Source organism: Micropterus dolomieu, linkage group LG20, assembly GCF_021292245.1.
Source record: "Micropterus dolomieu isolate WLL.071019.BEF.003 ecotype Adirondacks linkage group LG20, ASM2129224v1, whole genome shotgun sequence".
NCBI lineage: Eukaryota > Metazoa > Chordata > Actinopteri > Centrarchiformes > Centrarchidae > Micropterus > Micropterus dolomieu.
The window spans coordinates 28,042,515-28,062,524 of record NC_060169.1 but is presented as its reverse complement, the minus strand read 5'-3'; the positions used below and the strand labels follow the sequence as shown (position 1 = coordinate 28,062,524).

General features: G+C 38.7%; 2 protein-coding genes across 6 annotated transcripts in view; one reads left to right on the top strand and one right to left on the bottom strand.

The window, feature by feature from the left end:
* slc12a4 (solute carrier family 12 member 4) overlaps positions 1 to 6,330 on the top strand; it is a 23,606-nt gene extending 17,276 nt beyond the window's left edge. The window contains exons 18-24 of the mRNA XM_046031842.1: positions 2,905 to 3,100; positions 3,416 to 3,585; positions 3,936 to 4,067; positions 4,351 to 4,458; positions 4,541 to 4,728; positions 4,943 to 5,076; positions 5,204 to 6,330. Coding sequence (XP_045887798.1) covers positions 2,905 to 3,100; positions 3,416 to 3,585; positions 3,936 to 4,067; positions 4,351 to 4,458; positions 4,541 to 4,728; positions 4,943 to 5,076; positions 5,204 to 5,295 — 1,020 coding nt within the window. The 3' untranslated portion in view covers positions 5,296 to 6,330. The remainder of the gene's footprint in view (positions 1 to 2,904; positions 3,101 to 3,415; positions 3,586 to 3,935; positions 4,068 to 4,350; positions 4,459 to 4,540; positions 4,729 to 4,942; positions 5,077 to 5,203) is intronic.
* dpep2 (dipeptidase 2) overlaps positions 1 to 15,124 on the bottom strand; it is a 22,634-nt gene extending 7,510 nt beyond the window's left edge. Inside the window, exons 1-13 of one of the 5 annotated variants that reach the window (XM_046031844.1) lie at positions 14,957 to 15,069; positions 14,167 to 14,327; positions 13,945 to 14,071; positions 13,562 to 13,691; positions 13,094 to 13,244; positions 12,536 to 12,605; positions 11,612 to 11,788; positions 9,853 to 9,937; positions 9,675 to 9,750; positions 9,126 to 9,261; positions 8,679 to 8,832; positions 7,651 to 7,719; positions 7,209 to 7,488 (exon numbers count right to left, since the gene is read on the bottom strand). In XM_046031844.1, coding sequence (XP_045887800.1) covers positions 7,385 to 7,488; positions 7,651 to 7,719; positions 8,679 to 8,832; positions 9,126 to 9,261; positions 9,675 to 9,750; positions 9,853 to 9,937; positions 11,612 to 11,788; positions 12,536 to 12,605; positions 13,094 to 13,244; positions 13,562 to 13,691; positions 13,945 to 14,071; positions 14,167 to 14,327; positions 14,957 to 15,004 — 1,488 coding nt within the window. In that variant the 5' untranslated portion in view covers positions 15,005 to 15,069 and the 3' untranslated portion in view covers positions 7,209 to 7,384. Of the gene's footprint in view, positions 1 to 7,208; positions 7,720 to 8,678; positions 8,833 to 9,125; positions 9,262 to 9,674; positions 9,751 to 9,852; positions 9,938 to 11,611; positions 11,789 to 12,535; positions 12,606 to 13,093; positions 13,245 to 13,561; positions 13,692 to 13,944; positions 14,072 to 14,166; positions 14,328 to 14,956 lie in introns of those variants that run through there. The other 4 variants (XM_046031845.1, XM_046031846.1, XM_046031843.1 and 1 more) reach the window with 4 other exon arrangements.
* Between the last annotated feature and the right edge of the window lie 4,886 nt (positions 15,125 to 20,010).

Here is a 20,010-nt window from a genome sequence, read left to right as displayed (position 1 = left end):
GCCAGCAGGTGGCGCTATGACTGTGGGTGAATGTCGGCATGTACATGTGTTCAGGGCGGGACTCTCATCCTACATGTACACTTTGGTCCAGATGTGAGCATGTACACTGAAGTTACAACAACTTCCTGTTTCATGGCGAATCATCGACGCCACAGACACGCCCATTGACGAAAACTCGCAAATAGCACAACTTTTCATCGTCAATGCCTTTAGAAGGCACAGCAGAAATTTGACATCGATCCGACTAAATCCCTAGGAGGAGTTCGTTAAAGTACGAAGTGTGTAAATCATCCAAAAATGGCCGACTTCCTGTTGAGTTTAGGGTATGGGTTCTTGAGGCTTTTTTGTGCGTCTTGATATGATACATGTCCCCAGAAAATTTCGTGCATGTAGGTTGAACGTGAACGAGGGGCTAATTCTTTCCTATTTTCTAGGTGGCGCTAGTGAGTTATTTTGCCACGCCCATACGCGAAACCCATAAAATACGAAATTTTTCACCAGTCCTGACATGTGTGCAAAGTTTGGTGAGTTTTCGAGTATGCTCAGGTCCCCAAAATGGAGCTTACTTTGCAAAAAAAAAAATTAAAGCTGCAAGCAGCGTTGGGCGGGCCCTCGCACTTGTAGCGCGTCCGGGTGTGAGCCGGCCGAGTTGCACATTCTGGAGCTCTGCCGGTGCGGCTGTGAATTTGCTACGCGGTTCCGACGCCGCATGAAGGTGCTATATGTCACTTCCTGTGTTCCCTATGTGGAGCTACATAGCACTTGCCGCTATGAATATAAATTGGTATTGGCGTGTAGATGTCTGCGGGGTGGGACAGTTATCAAGCACGTAAAGTTTGGTTCAGATGTGAGCATGTACACTGAAGTTACAACAACTTCCTGTGTCATGGCGAAGAGTTGATCTTTGACGCCACGCCACGGACACGCCCATTGACGAAAACTCGCAAATAGCACAACTTTTCATCGTCAATGCCTTTAGAAGGCACAGCAGAAATTTGACGTCGACTTCCTGTTGACTTTAGGGTATGGGTTCTTGAGGCTTTTTTGTGCGTCTTGATATGATACATGTCCCCAGAAAATTTCGTACATGTAGGTTGAACGTGAACGAGGGGATAATCTTTTCCAATTTTCTAGGTGGCGCTAGCGAGTCATTTTGCCACACCCATGCGCGAAACCCATAAAATACGAAATTTTTCACCAGTTCTGACATGTTTGCAAAGTGAGTTTTCGGCCCTAAAAATATATATATAATCTTAGCAAATTCAATAGGGACCTCACACGGTCGTGCTCGGGCCCTAAATATAATCTTTGCAAATTCAATAGGGACCTCACACGGTCGTGCTCGGGCTCTAATTAAAGCTGCAAGCAGCGTTGGGCCCTTGCAAGTGTAGCACGTCAAAGTGTGAGGCGGCAATGTTGCATATTCTCTGCCGTTGCGGCTGTGAATTTGCTACGCGCTTCGGACGCTGCATGAAGGATGTTATACGTCACTTCCTGTGTCCCCTTTGTGGCGCTACACAGCACTTGCGCAATGACTAGAAATGAATATTGGCATATAGATGTGTTCAGTGCGCAGGGGCTGCATCTTTGAAGGGACACTTCTTGATTCCAGCAGGAGGCGCTATGAGGATGAGTGAATTTTGACCTGTAGATGTGTTGAGAGCATGACCTTTATCAAATGTATGAAATTTGGTAGAGATATGAGAATGTATAGCGAAGTTACAACAACTTCCTGTGTCATGGCGAAGCATGGCACTTCACCGCCACGCCACTGCCAAGCTGTTATCCGAAAATTTACAAGTTTTACAACATGGCTTCATCAATGTGTTAAGGGTTTCCTGGGACATTTTTGAAGTTCATATGTCCAACCTGCTCGGAGTAGTACATTACAGCGTAAAACGTGTAATTTCCTGTTGCCAGCAGGTGGCATTATGACTTAGAGTGAATATTGGCATATGGATGTGCTCAGGGCGCTACTCTTATAATGTACTTCAAATTTGGTGTAGATGTGAGCATGTAGACTGACGTTACAATAACTTCCTGTTTTATGGCGAATCATTGATTTTGGACGCCACGCCATGGGCACGCCGTTCCACGAGAATTCACCATTTGCACAACTTTTAATCGTCATTGGGTTTAGACTGTACAGCATAAATCTGAAGTCAGTCGGACTAATTCCCTAGGAGGAGTTCGTTGAAGTACAAAGTGTGTAAATCGCCAAAAATGACCATTAAATCCAAGATGGCCGACTTCCCGTTTGGTTTAGGCAATGGCTCCAAGAGGCTTTTTTGTGCGTTTGGATATGATACACGTACCCCAGAAATTTCGTACACGTAGGTGAAACTTAGGGCTTCTCTGTAAGGGGCGTTAGCGAGCCATTTTGCCACGCCCATGCGCGAAACCCATAAAATATGAAATTTTTGGCCACTCCTGAATTTTGTGCAAAGTTTGGTCAGTTTTCCAGCATGTATAGGCCCCCAAAATTGAGGTTACTTTGCAGAAAAAAGAAAGAAAGAAAGAGAAAAGAAAAAATCCCTTCAGTTTCAATAGGGACCTCGCACGGTTCGTGCTTGGGCCCTAAAAAATGATCCCTTCAGTTTCAATAGGGACCTCGCACGGTTTGTGCTCGGGTCCTAATAAGGGACTGGGGACAGAACCTTTTTTATAATGTGATGTGTTTGACTTGTTAATGTGACAATAACTAAAGAGAAAGGGAGGGAAAACCTGTATTAATTTAATTTCAACTGTTGAACAACCTTTTTTTTTTTGCTATGTACATCTAAGGCATGCACTATAATCAGTTCAGATATATGCAGATATATTTTAGTTAAACTACAGTTTTTTTGCTTACTGCTTATTGTGATTATGGATTAAAGTTCTGTATGCCCACATTTTTTTTGCCAGGCCATTAAGAATATGATGGAGATTGAGCGAGTTAAGGGTTTCTGCCAAATCGTGGTGGCCTCTAAGGTGCGGGAGGGTGTTGTCCATCTGATCCAGTCATGTGGTCTGGGAGGCATGAAGCACAACACAGTGGTGATGGGCTGGCCATATGGTTGGAGACAGAGTGAGGATCCTCGTGCCTGGAAGACTTTTATCAGTAAGAGTCTCACTGAAATACTGTTCATACAACTTGACAGGCCCAATCAGCACAGAGCACCCCTTTTAAATGTCTTTCTGTTTAAAGGCGTAAGTATGTCGTTTTCACACTTAAAGGCACACTCACTATTATGAAATTGCAGTTCCAGCAACCATGAGCCTGAAGAATCTCATGTCAATATACTATTTGGATGTTCAAATACATTGCATTCATCTGGCTTGTACAGAATGTAGGGTGTAGCTAAATTCATTTATACAGTATTAATTCTTGCGGTACAGTTAATATCCATGCCTCCATGTTTTCATCTCTACTCAGACACAGTCCGCTGCACAACAGCTGCCCACCTGGCCCTAATGGTGCCCAAAAATGTGTCCTTCTACCCGAGCAACCATGAACGCTTCACAGATGGCAACATTGACGTGTGGTGGATCGTCCATGATGGGGGGATGCTAATGCTGCTGCCTTTCCTGCTCAAACAGCATAAGGTGAGATGAAAGCTACCTTTGAGTTGTTGAGTGTTGAGAATCTTTGAATGCTGTTTAAAAAAGCATTTTTAATTTACAAACACCAAAAGACACAAATATAAAGGTGTTTCAAAAATTACAAATGTATGGGTAACTTCATTTTAATTACAATGAAAATTGTAAAATAAAAACAAATTTTGAAATGAAATCATTCCAAACTCACATGCTTTCCTTGAATAGTTTTTTAGTTTAATGTTTTTTTTAAACAAACTTTGTTTTGACAGATGTTTTCTGTAAGTAATTATATTCATATATTGTACATAGTATGTATAAACTTGAGGCAATACCACATGGCTATATTTTTATTTTAGGTTTGGAGGAAATGCAAAATGCGCATTTTCACTGTAGCCCAGATGGATGACAACAGCATCCAGATGAAGAAAGATCTGGCCACATTCCTTTACCAGCTGAGAATAGAGGCTGAGGTGGAGGTAGTGGAAATGGTGAGAATCCCTCTTATTTAAGACTTCCAAAGGGTTTTTTATGGCTAGTACCAGCTCAGTAGTAAAAATTGCAATGGAAACCAGATGTCCATTATGATATACTGAAACAAAACACGTTTACTACAAGATGCAAGAAACATGTTTGTTTCAAAGATAATTATAGTGTAAAAGAAACACTGCATACCTTGAACATAAATTAATTCATTTTATGGTCACTCTGTCCATGTTCAACAGACACATATGTTTCAGTTGGATTAACCACTAAAATTTTGTACCGTACTAGCATGACAGTGACATCTCAGCATACACCTATGAGCGAACATTAATGATGGAGCAGAGGTCCCAGATGCTGAGGCAAATGAGGTTGTCCAGTGCAGAAAGACAAAGAGAGGTATGTTTTTGGTTTGTCCTAGGATTGTTTTACTGATAAAAATACTGTGTGTGATAAATCACTGAAATACTGGCCCTTGCAGGCCCAGCTGGTTAAGGACAGACACTCTTTGGTACGTATGGGAAGTCTATACTCAGATGAGGAGGAGGAGGTGGTAGAGGCTCCTCCAGAGAAGGTTCAGATGACATGGACAAGAGAGAAATGTGAGGCTGAGAGGAGGAACAGGAAAAATGCGCCCGAGAACTTCAGAGAACTGATGAGCCTCAAACCGTGAGTCCCACTCACTTATCGTCAGCATCTTCTTTATCGCCTCTCATTTAACCAGTAAAACCTGTTGCTTTTAATGCTGAACCTTATTTTTCCCTTCCCTTCTTGTATGTTTCTGTTTGACAGAGTGAGAGCTTACTTTGTAATAGTCCCAAAAAGTTTCTTATTAGCACAAATACATTTTACTTTGCGCCTCTCTCCCTTTGCTGCACTACAGGGATCAGTCCAATGTGCGGCGAATGCATACAGCTGTGAAGCTGAATGAGGTAATAGTCAACAGGTCGCATGATGCTCGATTAGTGCTGCTGAACATGCCAGGGCCACCTCGAAACACAGATGGAGATGAGAACTGTATCCTTTAAATAAGAGTCCAATAAGATCAAAGAAAAGGGATCTTGATCATTTTTGGGCTGCAGTAAACAGACAAAGTGTGTAGGCTATTGTTTGGTTGTTTTTACTTCTTTATCCTGTACATCAGATATGGAGTTTCTGGAGGTGTTGACTGAAGGCCTGGAGAGAGTGCTGCTGGTCCGAGGCGGTGGTCGGGAGGTTATCACTATCTACTCATGAACAATTATTAGCTGCTACACAAGAGCATCTGCCTCATCAGAATACATTCAACCTCTGGACACAAGGCCACACCTGCTCTGGTGCTAGCCACTTCTGGGTAGATGCATTAATTTGACACTTTCATTGTGAAGCATGGACCTTTGAGTACAAAAGGTTTATTTTATTCTTGTAGAATAAAACCTATATGTTCACGGCTCTGCCACTCTTCACAAATGAAAGCCGATATTTTTTGTGCTTGTGTGTCAAACTTTAGATAAGCATTGACAAATCCATCTTCATATGTGATAAAAAAAAACTATGTATATTTGACAATTTTGGAGACAGAACTATCCAAAGTTGTACACGTTGTTAGAGCAGTTTAAATAGTATGGCTAATTTTTATTCTAAGAGCTCTTTGATTATTTTGTAAGCGCATTTCTATTTATTTATTTATTTTTTCAACATGCCCCCACTGAGGAAAGAATAAGTCGACTGCCAGAGATCACAAAGAAAGTGTTTTAAAGAAGAGTTATGCTTTATGATTTTTTAGACAGATATTTGTATTGTTGATAAGAGAAACAAGTTTATATGAACAACTGTTACATTTGTACTTTTTCTACAGACCTGAAAAGTGTATCTTTTTTATATGCACACAAAAAAGATGTCTTTAAGGTTACTATCATGAAATCAAACCCCATTTAAAAAAAATACTGTTTATGGTCCATTCCCATCCTGGATTCAAACTGCCTAACTGCGCAAGTTTGTATGGTTGAAAGTAAACATATACACCTGTTGTTATTGTGTTTCTGACAAAGTAGTGTTTACTGTAGTTTTAAATCACAGTTGCTGTTACCACGGTAACCACAGGTATCCAAAATCAACTTTCTTTTTCCTAATAAGCTGTATATGATCAGTATTTCAGGCCAGCATACAGTGTAGAGAATAACTGTTTATTTTTATTTAGACTAAATGATCTGTACAAGCCAAGCATGTTTTATAAATAAGGGATAAACCAATGGCAATGTGTGCAGTTATTAAAAGCTCACAGAATACTAAGATTGCTCCTGGTCTTTCTTTCAATTTTTATTTTAATAAGGACATTTTGTTTTCTTTTTTCTTAAAACAACATAGGTTGGAGAGGATTATCCCACTTAAACCATTCCAACTTAGATCCAAATCCGAACTTTTTATTATAATAAAAAACAATAACAATACACTCTTTAAATGGAAACTTTATGTAGTTTAGTGTAGTATTTTAGTGAAGCGATTCGTATATATATATATATATTTTAAGAGCAATGAGGTTATTATGTGAAAACTGTGGTTATTTGAAAATCATGCACATTAGTGTTAAGTTTGTCAGCCATTTTAAAATTTAGTCTTAGTCCTATGTCAAATGTCCTTGTTAGTTTTTGTCATATTTAGTCCACTGTATACTTTTTTTTTGTCAAGTTTTAGTTGACTAAAAGTCTGGGTATTTTAGTCTGATTTTAGTCAAAAAAAATCAAAAGTATTTTAGTCTAGTTTTAGTCATTAACCATCATTTTAGTCTTTTCTAATCATTATTATAATTTCGATTAGCATTTTGGTCAATCTGCTCTAACCAAAATAAAAGAAATGATTTGAATGTTAGCTTTGTTCTCATTTTTACTGCAAAAGTACTCAACATACTCACTTCCCAGGTGGTTAGCCTTGATATGCGCTTCAAGGCCTTATAACCACCTCCGTGTGCATACATAGCTTTCGGGGAGCTCTGTTTTTTTTTTTTCCAGTGAAGGGACAATTCTTACTGCTGAATCATTAATAGCTGCAAGCATTTAGGCCTTGGCCTGACTGTGAAGGTATCAGGCATGTTTGTCTTATAATAATAATAATTATAATAATTTTTATTATCATATGTAGCCATTTTGCTACAATTACGCTTCACACAACAGCTGCAGCTGTGTTTGCGACCTGACCATTCTTTTCTCCGTGAGAGGGAAGAATTTAGAAAGTTACATGGCACTGCAGAAAGCCCCCAGCTGCAGTAGTGCATGGATCATGCGTAATATTCATCCAACTATCAAGAAACATTCACAGCACGTCGGTCGTACTAGCAACACTACCCGTACTAGAGAGGGAGTGGGGCGGACCAGGGACAGGAGATTGCGGAGCAACTGGCCCGCTGTGTGCGGTCAGGTGATAGTTTCCTCTGGCTGGATGAAGTCTGATGCTCTGCATGATGATAGAGAAATGATGATAGAGAAATTTAGAGATTAATGGCAATAAAGCAAGCTGTCGATAGTTTAGAGACCCCCCCCAAAATATCACAAATCATGCTTTTAGGGGAGCTGATATCCAAGCACATCTTTCTCCCTAGCATGTTGTGTTCATTACCGGAGTTCGCATCCTCCACAGTTTGGTTTTCCTCACGCACCAGCGTCGCCCCGGTCGGCCAGCATAGCACTGGCAAAAAAAAAAATACTACTGAATGAACACTGTTCAAGTGAAAATTTAGAGGAAGAAAATATGGCCTGTAATATTTTGTCATCTCATTATACTGACAAAAAGAAAGAGAGATTTTATTTTTATTTAATGAATTACATTTTATTGTCGTCATTTTTTGTCAATATAGTCACAGTCAGCGTTTAAGGACATTGTCGTCGTCTCGTTTTTGTCAGGGGAAAAACAAGGTTGATGACGAATATATTTTGTTTAGTTTCGTCTGACGAAAGTAACACTAATGTACATGGCGCAGAAGTTGATAAAACATCAAAATGAGCTCAAAGTAAATTCCTGTCAACCTTGTTGGCAATAGTGTATTGAATATGAGTTTTAACAATGCAGATTTTCACACTGTTGTTTTGAGTAACTGCTGTTCTAAGTTTTAATTTCAGTTATTTCTACAGGTAAATATTAAAGAAAAACAAAGGTAGCTCACTGTTTGGCAGAAGGGCAGTTTAGCTCACAGTAAAAAACATACTATTTTTGTAAACATCCATAATATCTTATTATGCTGTAAGATAAAATAAAAATATCTCCTTATAAACTGCACTCCCTGTGGTAGAAGTATTGTTACAGCAATTTTGCACAATTGCACCATAACTGAACTGTCTAGCTTAGCTTCTGACCGATGTCCTATATATTTTAATTTATATGTATAGCAGAACTGTCTATACATTAAATAATCCCCCAAATGGAGCTACACATTGAATGTTTTTTGCATTGGTGGAGAGAAAGTGATTATTCTCCTCTAATCTTTACTGACCTATGGAGTGCTAGGGTGACCCACAAATGGCTACTGCAATCTCACTAAGGTCTCCTTATTTATGTTAAAAATAATGCACTTTAAAAAAGGTAGCTAATATTAATTCAGCCATAAAGTAGACTGGAAAGCATCAGAACTATGGCCAGAATTAGCAGACCTTCTGGTCCATGTTGGGCTACGGAGGAGGGACTCTGCGTCGAGGACAGCAATCTTGGATCAGGAGGCCTAAGGACCAGCCTGCAGGGGTTCTGCACCTCCTCTAGGGGGATATGGACCTCACTGGGCTGGTCCAAACTCAACTGTTCACGGACCTGGGCGAAATACAGTGAGATAAGAGAGGAAGGCCATGCTGTATATGTTCCGCATCTGTGCTGTGGTTTTAGTTGAGAACATTTTCAAACTTGCAGCGCAAAGAAAGCATTGTATATGTAATATATGTTAATTGTCATTCAATCTTCAACTTCATCCATCCATTTCTGAATTTGAAAATGCCATTTTGGACAAAGAGTTTCATAAATGGCCACACATTCTTGAATGAAATAAGGTGGTTAGTGTCCATTTGTGTCAGGACAGATAATGGCTTTTGTTTTAGGAAAAAGCTCACCCTCTCCACTTCCTTGAGCACTTGCAGGAAGTTCCCTCGTAGGACACCAGCCAACTCAATCTCAGTCCAGTTTCTCTGTAGGAGTTCCTGGATTAGGGTGGGATACTTGGACACATCCTCTAACCCTTTGGGAAACCTGTTAATAAAAAACACATTTAAATTCACAAATATTTATTTTGCAAAAGAAATGACTCATTGTGACAGTTTTGGTGTTACCTAATACATTACTTATGAATACATAATGATAATAAACACTTGTAAATATAGTCCTTGAATATTATTTTTTTGTAACATTTCTGTTTGGATTAGACTGTACCTGTATGCAGGGAAGAAACTAAGTCAATGGCCATCAGTTAACAATAGAACAAACTTGATCTGGTTCAACAAAAACTTGTAGAACTTGTTTTCTGGAGAGAGAAATCATGGTATACCTAGAAGCACTAAAGCAACCATAGTACTGTAGATTTAGTGTTGCAAACAGTACATCCATTTGTCTTTGCCTTCTCGTTATCTGTTGTTGTGTTGTTTGTGCATATGATTATTTCTTACCTCACAGCACCTTCAAAGTCCCCTCCAATTCCAATAGACTCAGCTCCAATCACCTTCTTAATGTGATCAAAATGGTCTGTAAAACCCAGGTGGAATAATGAATCAACCGAGATATAAGAAATACAAACTACAGATTTACTTCATGATTTTAGAAAAAGACTCGACATGGATGCCTCACCGGCCACACGAGAGACATTGGCTTCATCCCTGCAGGAAATGAATTTGCTGTGGAGATTCACCATGATTAATCCTCGGTTCTGTTTCTGAAACACAACACACACACACACACACCCTCATGAGGGATCTGTGAGGGATATTCGATCTTCATCTACTGCTATAATTTATGTCCATTTCACAATATAATACAAATGTTGTTTGTTTTTTGCTGTTCTGATGCCAACTAGAGAAAGAATTTTGCAAGGAGGATTTAAAAAAGATTGAGCATTAACTCACCCAACGGAGTTTCTAATTTTATACTGAAATAAACATTAAGAATGATTTGCAGTGCAGCTGCAAGCTGAGCTTGGCTGTTTCCATTCCACAGAAAAATACTACTCCTAACCACATATGATATTATTCACAATGTAAGACAATGTGTAATTATATATTTCAACATACATTACTGGTAGCTATGTTCAGCAGAAACAGAGATGGCTTGAATTACTGGGATGGGACTAAATTTCTCATATTGTTGGACAAATGATAAAAGGAGCTAGTGGAAGAGTGAAAGAGAGTGATCTTCTATTAATTAAGCAAAGTATAGTTTATATAAACAAAAGTTCTAGACTTAAGTGGGAAACAATGAAGTTAGCACTAGCTGAATAAAGTACCTATGTTAAAAAGATATTCAGAGAAAGGTTGGGGGTTAGAAGGAAGTGACACAAGTACAGAGTACAGCAATTCTGCAGCTAATGTTGGTAGTTAGCTGACACTTAGATTCAAACAAGTGAAACAGCAGATTCTTTGATCATCAACCTTACAACAACAAAGCCTGAACCACAACATCAAGATAAAAGTGTAGTATGAAGGACTATAGAATAGTGGGGTGACCACTTTGGAGCTGACACTTAAATTCCTTTAATTCCTCTAGTGTCGGATTCTAAAAGCTTACATTATGCTGGAGGAAACCACTTTTTGGTTTATACTAGTTAGTATGTTTAGTTTCAGACAGAATCATTACTTTATGTTGAAAACCACATAATCAGCTTCATGTTTGTGCATGCGCATGTATGTGTATGGTGATACAAAAGAGGAAATTGGTGGGAAGCAAACATGGTCATGGAAATTATGGAGGATATGGAGCAACAATAAAATCAGCAAGGAGATGCAAATATACCCTTACGGTTTAGAATCAATTATAGTGACTGTTAGTGGATGAAATCTAATAACTGTTTAATAGTGGAACTTGGTTCATAGATTTTTGTTCCTGCTGATACACAACAAAGCTAACAATGAAAACATATTGCATATTCTACTAGGGCTGGGCGATATGGCCAAAAATGTTATCATTATAAAAACATTTCATATAATTCGATATCGATAATTATCACAATATATGTCAAATCATTATTTCTTAAGTTTTAAAGGCTGATTTTTGCTCTTGAGTGAAAATTGAAGAAACAAATATGATTATTAAATCTTTCAGTCCCTTTTCCTCAACAAAATAAATATTTTTATAGAAAAATTAAAGGCTAATTTGTCCGTGATTCAAATGAATTAAACCAAATATTTATTGACAATATATTGAACATTTATTATAGAGGAAAATTATATTGCGATAATTATCATTATTGTTTTATTGCCCAGCCCTATATCCTGCTAAGTCAGAGGTATACATAACAATTCTAATGAAAATAAATTAATCAGTGACTTGATTGATAATATGCAGTGAATAAAGCAAATAAGCAAGCAATTAATCAATCAATTAGTTTTCTCACCAGCTCTTGCAGCAGCCAGTCAGGTACATTGCGGCTGTGGTTACAGATAGAGTAGGAAGATGAATGGCTAAAAATAACAGGAGCCTTGGAATGTTTCAACACGGCCCGGGATGTGTCCCAAGACGTGTGGGAGAGGTCAACTATCATTCCCAGTCTGTTCATCTCCTCCACCACAGCCTGGAAAACATATTCAATAACGATTTAAGCAGCCATTTAAAGTATCACTGGAAGGAAGGAAGTCAATTCTGAGAACAGGAAATGGTTAGACATAGATAAACACATGGCTGCAGATAGCAATCAAGGAAGTCCTACATGCTGCTGCCTTGAGAAAATCATTATAAAATATTTTGTCATTTGAAAATGAGTTGTTTACATTGTACAGCAGCTTTGCTGTAATAAATAAGTACATGTTAAAGGACATGAAAGATTAATTTGGGTTACAACACTATCCATGTCAACAGGCTCTTGTCAAGAGAAAATTTTGTATGCCTAGTATTAGCCAACTTTCTTTAGCATGATCCATTACTGGAGTGTCTCAGGCTTAAAAATTATTATCATATCCTCAGAATTTAGACTTGCTTTTAAAAATACTGTTACTATATCCACTTCAGTAACCACACCAACTTATTATAAATAATAAAAGTAATAGTAATACACAATATAGTTTTATCATGTTTGTTAGCCAATATATAATACACAGATAATTAACTCTTCAATTTGAAACTGTCATATTTGTTAAATGGTGGGTTTCTCATTTCAAATTAAAATCTTCATCTTAAATATACATCAAGTGTGCTGCTTTAGTACCTTTCCAGAAAAATAAAGCCAACCAAAATCAGCAAACATGCTGACATACTGCTTAGTGGAATGTGAAAAATGAAACTATTCTGTACAGTAGTATATATTACTGAAGATTAAGCTTACCTTTCCAAAGTGTGTTAGGCTGTTGTTCTGTCTTTGATAGACATTATAAAGTTTTGATGATGATTCAGCCCTGCATTGAAAAAGAACTTTGTCAAAACCACAAATGATGAAAAGTGTTATAAGTCTTATTAAATATAAAATACATCCAAATACTGCTTCCTTAACAGCATCAGAATGGGACCACTGTACTTTTCATCCGGCTGGGGCGCAAGTAAGGTTAATTTGCACAGAGTGGGAAAATGTAAATACTTTTGACCTTTCCATTCAGACAATCCCGTAAATAAACACACAAAAATTTAGACACAGGTTAGGTTAGGTTAAACTTTACACAGGTCTGAAGAATAAATTAGCTTAATAGTATTTTCAAATCTAAATATTTGTATTGAACTTTGGGTCCTGATTTAATGCTGCAATGACAGTATGTTGTTGCCATTGTTGATGCACACCTATCTGTGAGTGTGTATGTGCAGATAAATCTAAAAGTACATATTTGCAATATTTAAACCATATGTACCATTCTTAGTAAAATAATGCACTCAGAATAAATCTCTTAATTACCAGGGTGTATTGCAGGTATGTGTTAGGGCCATGGAGCGGACCCCAAGCTGGTAAAACATTCGCAATGCTGGCAGGCTGCTGTCAATAGAGTGACCCCCCTCAATACTTATTAGGCAGGCTATCTTATGCCTCATCTCTGAATTCTGCAATTCTGCAATGGCAGACACACATATACAGTATGACACAAACAAATCTCCTGCAAATCTACAACAAATCAGTTTGTTTATAATCACTTGTTAATGAAGTAATTCATATGAAGTAATTAGCTTCTCATTATGATGCAAAGATTATTATAATTGTCAAGGCTCTTTTCCCAAACTGTAAATAACACATACCTAAGAGTATTATGAATGCACTGAATCATAATTGTAGACAATCAAGTAACTTAAAAAAAAATCAATCCCTCTTTCATCTCCATAGTGGTTTTGTCGGTAAACCAGGTAAATCCCATCTGCATTTGTACTGTACCCTGGGCAGATGTGACTAGCTCAAATTCCTGGTACTCAGTGCACATGCGTCTGACCACATCTATTTGTTCCAGAGTCAGTCTCACAGCATCCTTATCCTGGGCCCCACACATCACATAGACAGCAAACATCTGACAAAGAGACGTCAATATGACACAAGAGAAGGGGGGTGGGGGAGTGGGCAAAATAGGAAGTACCTGTCATTCTAGGTTTGATCTGTCCACAACATAAAAATAGTAGATGCTGTCATCCAAAGGCCCTTCAGGTTCAAACATTCAGTGTTAAAAAGTCAAAATAAAATCAATGTGTTATTTTACTAGGCTACTCTCTGGAACAATCCTAACTTCAGAACAGACGAGTGAAAGATTGACTAAATTACAATACCTGTGCCTGAACATAGCCTGCTTTGAGACGTGTGATGTCAGTGGCCACTTTGCTGACATTGTGAAGGTCAATTTGGCTCAGCCGATTGTTGTGAAGTATCCTCAGCTGGAGCGCTAGGTCGTTATGACTGATGGGGAGAGGGGGGTGTGAGGTAATTTGATTTCATTAATTCATTTCCATGAATGTAGCTCATGTGTAGGCAAGACATTAAACATCATTTACCCATCAATAAGAGGATATCTGGACATCAATTCATGTACTCTGTCTCTTGTAGAGTATCCAGATATTAAACTACACAGAGAGAAAAGTACTACCAGATGCCTAAGAAACTGCATCCAGAAGCTGCCTGAACCATATGTTACAGTTTTCCCAGAAGGCATATTCTGAAGAGAGAAAACACATCAGCAGTCACATTAACATTGCATTACTACAGTTGATTACAAAATAATCGCAGCTGCATTATCAAACCATACACACACACACACACACACACACATATACCATAAGTCATATAGATAAAATTGAACATTTTGTATTTATAATTAATTCTTGAAGGAAACAAATATCACAGCACAGATAAGTCCTTTTGCTCCCTTTGGGATCATATGTCATCCCCTCTCTCACTCCCTCCTATCCTGCATCTGTCCTATCCAAATAAAGGCTAAACGCCCCCCAAAAATAAATTAAGAATAGTACAGTGACCGCTAGAAATAAAATATGAAAGCATTAAATAAAACGTAGGCCTCTAGCTCCATATCTTATGCACATTAGAAGTCCGATTTAGATTAAACTGCATTACACTACTGATGCGATTAAAATACCCTAAAGGTGTGGTTGGTGTGTGTCGTATTCTCACGATTTATTAGGAAAGAAACAGCCCACATAGAAAAATAATGTTTAACTAACTGTTACGTGTTTACTCATTGGATGAAAATATGAAAATGCTCACTGGACAGCAACAGTTTTTATCTATATATAACGGAAAACAATTTGGTTTAAATAATAGACTTACCTGCCTGGCCGTTAAAAGCAACTTGCCTACCTTGTTGAACGACGGCATACAAACTGTCCGAACTTTCCAGCTTTCCGCCCCGACAAAAGTAGAACAAACATATGCAAAACTAAATGCGGTGCCGAGTGCTGCATTCTAGTCCTGTCGGAAACATTAACAATACAGCTACATATATGGGTTCAGAATCCCACCGTGTTCTTAATATGACTTAATGCTGCTTTAGAACGGCCGTGGCAATTATCTTGCAGGTTATAGCTCTAGATTATTTAATCTTCTATGCCATGCTTCTCTATTTCTACTGTCCTTTCATCACTTTCACAGCCCGAGAAATGTTTTAGTGTTGCAGGGTAACTAACGCCGGTTATAGGCCGGTTAAATAAATGGATTAAGTGTGTCATACAATCACACTAGGGAAAACAATAACCTTTAGGTTTCCTACTTAACCTGCGCAGTTTTATTTGTCTAACTCACTCGGTGTTGTTGGAATTTGGGGAGCATTGAAAGCACCGTTGAGACCTATGGATTTGATGATGACATCTGCTGGTCACATAATATAATCACTACCTGCATACTTGTTTTCCCTGCAATCAGATTTTTTAAGGTTGACTATTGACATTGATGATTACATTCGAGTCACTGAGCTACCATATTTATGTTTTGTATTATTATTTATTAATAAAAAAAACAGAGGTCCTTTGACAACACTTTCGGCCTTCAAAAATACTGTCCAGAATTCCACACATATGTAGGGGAGAGTGGGGGCAATAGTAACAAGGGGTAACATATTCAGAAATGAGACAGAACCCCCCCCCCCCCCCCCCCCCCCCCCCCAATTAATCAAGTGTGGGCCTATATTAAAACATGGTAACATAAAATAAAATAATCTGAGAGATCACTGCACTTGCTGGACCAACTGCCGCCTGGTCCAGTTGTTTGGGCCGGTGTAGGTACCAGATGTGCTCAGGTGGTCAGATCTGCTCTGCTAGCACTTGGTCCACCGTCTGTCAGCCTCACTCAGCTAAAACGCGGAGCTCTGAGGCTCAGTCTGTTGGAGCTGTTTGGGCATTTCTTCATGCAGTTACCTGATGAATAATGGCAGGCTGTGCGGTTTATTGGAGAGACAGCCTTGTTAGAGAGTGAAAGTCCTGTATTTTATTTATGTGTTAACAATATTTAACAGGTAGGCATATAGCTTGTTAGCTCGTTACGCTAATTAGCTAGATCCAAGCAGCTCCACCGACTGACGATGCTAAGTTAACGGGAGTTAGTCTGTTCTAACCACAGCTTTTAAGGAGTCAAAGACAAGTCAGCAAGAAGAAAGAAGCGAAAATGTATTAGATTAACCGTAGTGTTAAACATTAGGGTGATAATGCTTTCAAGAAAAGGCGTCTGTGTGAAGTTGTAAGCTAACTTAAAGTAAAGGCTCAGCCAAACGTCTCTGGCTCAGCTCTGTTATGTTAACGGTAAACTTTACAAAAGGGCAATGTTACATTTGGCTTCGTACTGTAACGGAGTCACTGTTCAGTTAGATACTAGTCAGAAGTGGCTGCATCTGAGCCGGAGGGACACGAAGTGTAGGCAGAGATCCAAGGGGGTAGCGGCAGAGCCGTGCACATCCGAGTGTACTGTTTAAAAACAATATACTATTCTTTGAGGGGATGGTTGATTCGAAGTACATATAGAAGGACGTTTTGAGTCATCAATAAGTTATTACACTTAGTGGATGTAGCATTCCTTGTGATTTAGCAAATAATCTGAGGTGATAACTGCGTTTGATCAGCGACATTTCTGATGAAGGAGGTGGCTGCATTATTCAGCTGAACAGATGTAGGCTAGATTTACATCCACCTTTTTTGTCAGCATATAATGAGCGTTATGCCTGCAGACAGGTAGCTGTACTGTAACTAGGGCGATGGTTTAGTTAAGGCTAGAAATTTGGTGTGTGAGAGCCGCCTCTGAGTTTGTTTGGTGGAGTTGAATTTGCCTAAAAAGGTAGTACAGTTCAATAAGAAATATAAAATAAGATTCTTATAATAAACGTTCAATAAGTTCTAACTTGAGTAGTCAACAGGTTTCTAGCAGCATGGATTATTATTTCACAGTGTCCAGCAGCAAACCGTATATTGCACATATTAGTAAACAGTGTATTTCACATTGCCACCCCTAAATAACTGTCACATGCCAGAGAGGTTTTCATGCTGAGGCGATCTCAGAGTTCAGTAGCTTTATGGCACTTTGGAAGAAGCTGCTTAACTGTCCACCCATTGTTGTCTTTACAGGTCCCAGAGGAGCTGATTGCAGAATAAGAACCCTCTAGATGTGATTTGCTGTATCCAGCTCTACAGGAGATATGAAGCCCCAGCTTCCAGCTCTTCAGCTCCTGCTTTGTGCAGCCTTTTCTTTTTACAACTTTAACACCTGAACATCATTATAATAACTCTTACAACATATTATTTCAAGTCAGACAAAACTACTTTTACATTTGTAACCTTTAAATATGGATCTTTTCATGAATGCAACACAAGAATTTAATTTGTTAAACTATTGCTTCTCTATTAGGAATACTTTGTTATAAAATTGATCAGACTAATTATACATATAATAAAATCACATTCTTCATTCATCATCAGTTTCCTACGCTAATTGTACATAGTGTGATCTAAAATCAACAATATATTATAGTTGCTGTTACAGCTGTAAATGAAAATATTAATATGGTACTTAGGTAGGTTAATATATATATATATATTGCATATATGTTAGTAGAAAGTAAAAAATTAAAGGTTGATGTTATATACTGTTTTATTTTGACATTTCTTTAAGATACAAATGTGACATTGACTGAGAAGTTACTCTGTTGTAAAAAATTATCTGCACACTGAATAGTTTTGAAGCCCTGTAGGAGGTGTCATTTATTGCGACCTCTGAGAAGGTCTTGTGTGGCTTTCATTGTATAGAATGCAAAAGTACATTGAATCAGCTCTGAGACCTCAGAGTTTGCAAGGTTACAATAAATACCACCTAGTGGGATTCATAATTACTGTGTGCAGATCATTCTTTGTTTCAGCACTTACCCACAGGATGGTTTGGATGTGCCCACATTATTCTGTGGTTAAACTAGACTTATATCAGAGCAGCAAACAAGGCATTCTTCAGAAACCTCAGGCTCTGTTATACAGTCTGTGGTTACTGGGTGTATGGCTCCTTATTTATCTTAAAATATAAGGTAGAAAGTAAAAATACTCTTGCATACACAGAAATACACTGCATAATTACTTTTAAACATTTCATGTGAAACATGTTGGGAGTATTTTCACTTTTTAACTTATACTGATGTCAAGAGTTCAGCTTTAATGTTTCATGTTTTATCTGTGGTATACGATTAGCTTTTCAGTAAGTAGTAATGACAGGGAGTGCTAATATACAGTATATAGAATTTATTACAATGTGAACCATAAACCATATCTTTTTTTAAATGGACCTATAACACAAATATGGACAATATTAAAAACTCAAAGTAAACAGAAGGAGAGAACGCCTTTCCACGTCAGTCCACCCCAACAGCACATTGAGGATGCTTCCCAGGTCTCTGCAGCTCTCTGGCACCAGGTGGGACATCTGATCTACAGTGGGACTTTGGGAGGAAAATGTATAATAAATTCTTCAGGTGATGAAAAATAAAAAGTTAGTGATACAGATTGAGTCTTTAAAATAGAATATTGTGGAGAAGTTGATTTTCTAACGTAATTTAATTCTAAAAGTGAATCTTTGATATATTTAAGATTCATTACACAAACGTAAGCATTTCAAACCCTTTTTGTTTTCATCTTGATGATTACGGTTTACAGCTCATGGAAATAAAAACTCCAGTATCTCAAAATGTATGAACATTTTGGAATAGCCTAAATACATTTCTATCTTGTGACCAATATAAAAAAGTACCTCTCTATCTCAAGTGTCCTATTCTAGACAATAATCTCATACACTGCCAACAGCAGCAACGTTACTCAAAATAGCGGTGTGGGGAATTAATAAACGTGATAGCAGCCATAGCTAACGTTTTACAAGTTATATAGCTCTCTAACATTAGTGTTGCAAAATAACGTTAGCAGATTTATATTATGTATTCAGTAGTGCACATGCGTTGGTGTCTGTAGCTACCTGTCGGAAGCTCTGTCTTAAACCTGACTTTTATCCAGTTTTAATCCACGTAACGTTTTACGTTATATTTTTTATATCCTTTTATTTAACTTAAGTTTTTAACTTACATTTTATGTGGGTTAAGGATTTTAGTCATCCGACATGGATTTTAAGCTAGATGACCGTAAAAACGCTATCAACACTACTGATCACAACAAAGCTCTGGCGACTAACGTTATGCTAGCCGAGATAACTCTGCCCCATGAGGACTGCACACTCCTTAAGAAAGCGAACAATAAGATTGCTGACCTTATGGAAGACATCCGACAACTTTCAGAGGAACTCAAAGAGAAAGATTCCCTGCTGCCTGGCTTTATGGATGTGGCTTCAGTACAAGCCAAACAGATTGTTTCTCTTAGCGCAACCGCTAACATCCAGGACACCGTGCTGTGGGACCCCTCTACCCTTCCAAGGCATTCCTCCTGCTCGACTCCGAAGCAACAGTCAACCTGGGCTGAAGTGGTGGTCCGTGGGTGCAAGAGAGGCTCGGATGGGGCTGCCTCTCCTCCGCACATCGGCCTCTCCAACCGCTATGCAGCCCTGTCTGACATCCAGCGGATGCACCTGCGGCTTCGAGTCTCCCTGACACGGATCCCTTTCGGCGGATAGTGCCTGCTGACACTGTTGCATCTCCTCCACCGGCTACATTTCCTGCACTGGTGGCAAACGGTAATCGGCTGGGCTGCTGGTCTGCCGCTGGGCCTGATTGGCGGCCGTCATCCCGGTCAAAAACCTCCGCTTCCCGACGTAGGATCCTGAAGGAGGCTGTGCTCAGACGCTCCGGAGGCCGTCTCTACCCTGCACCGTTGGGTAGCCCTTCTCTCAGTTCTGTTACTGCTACTCCAACACAACAC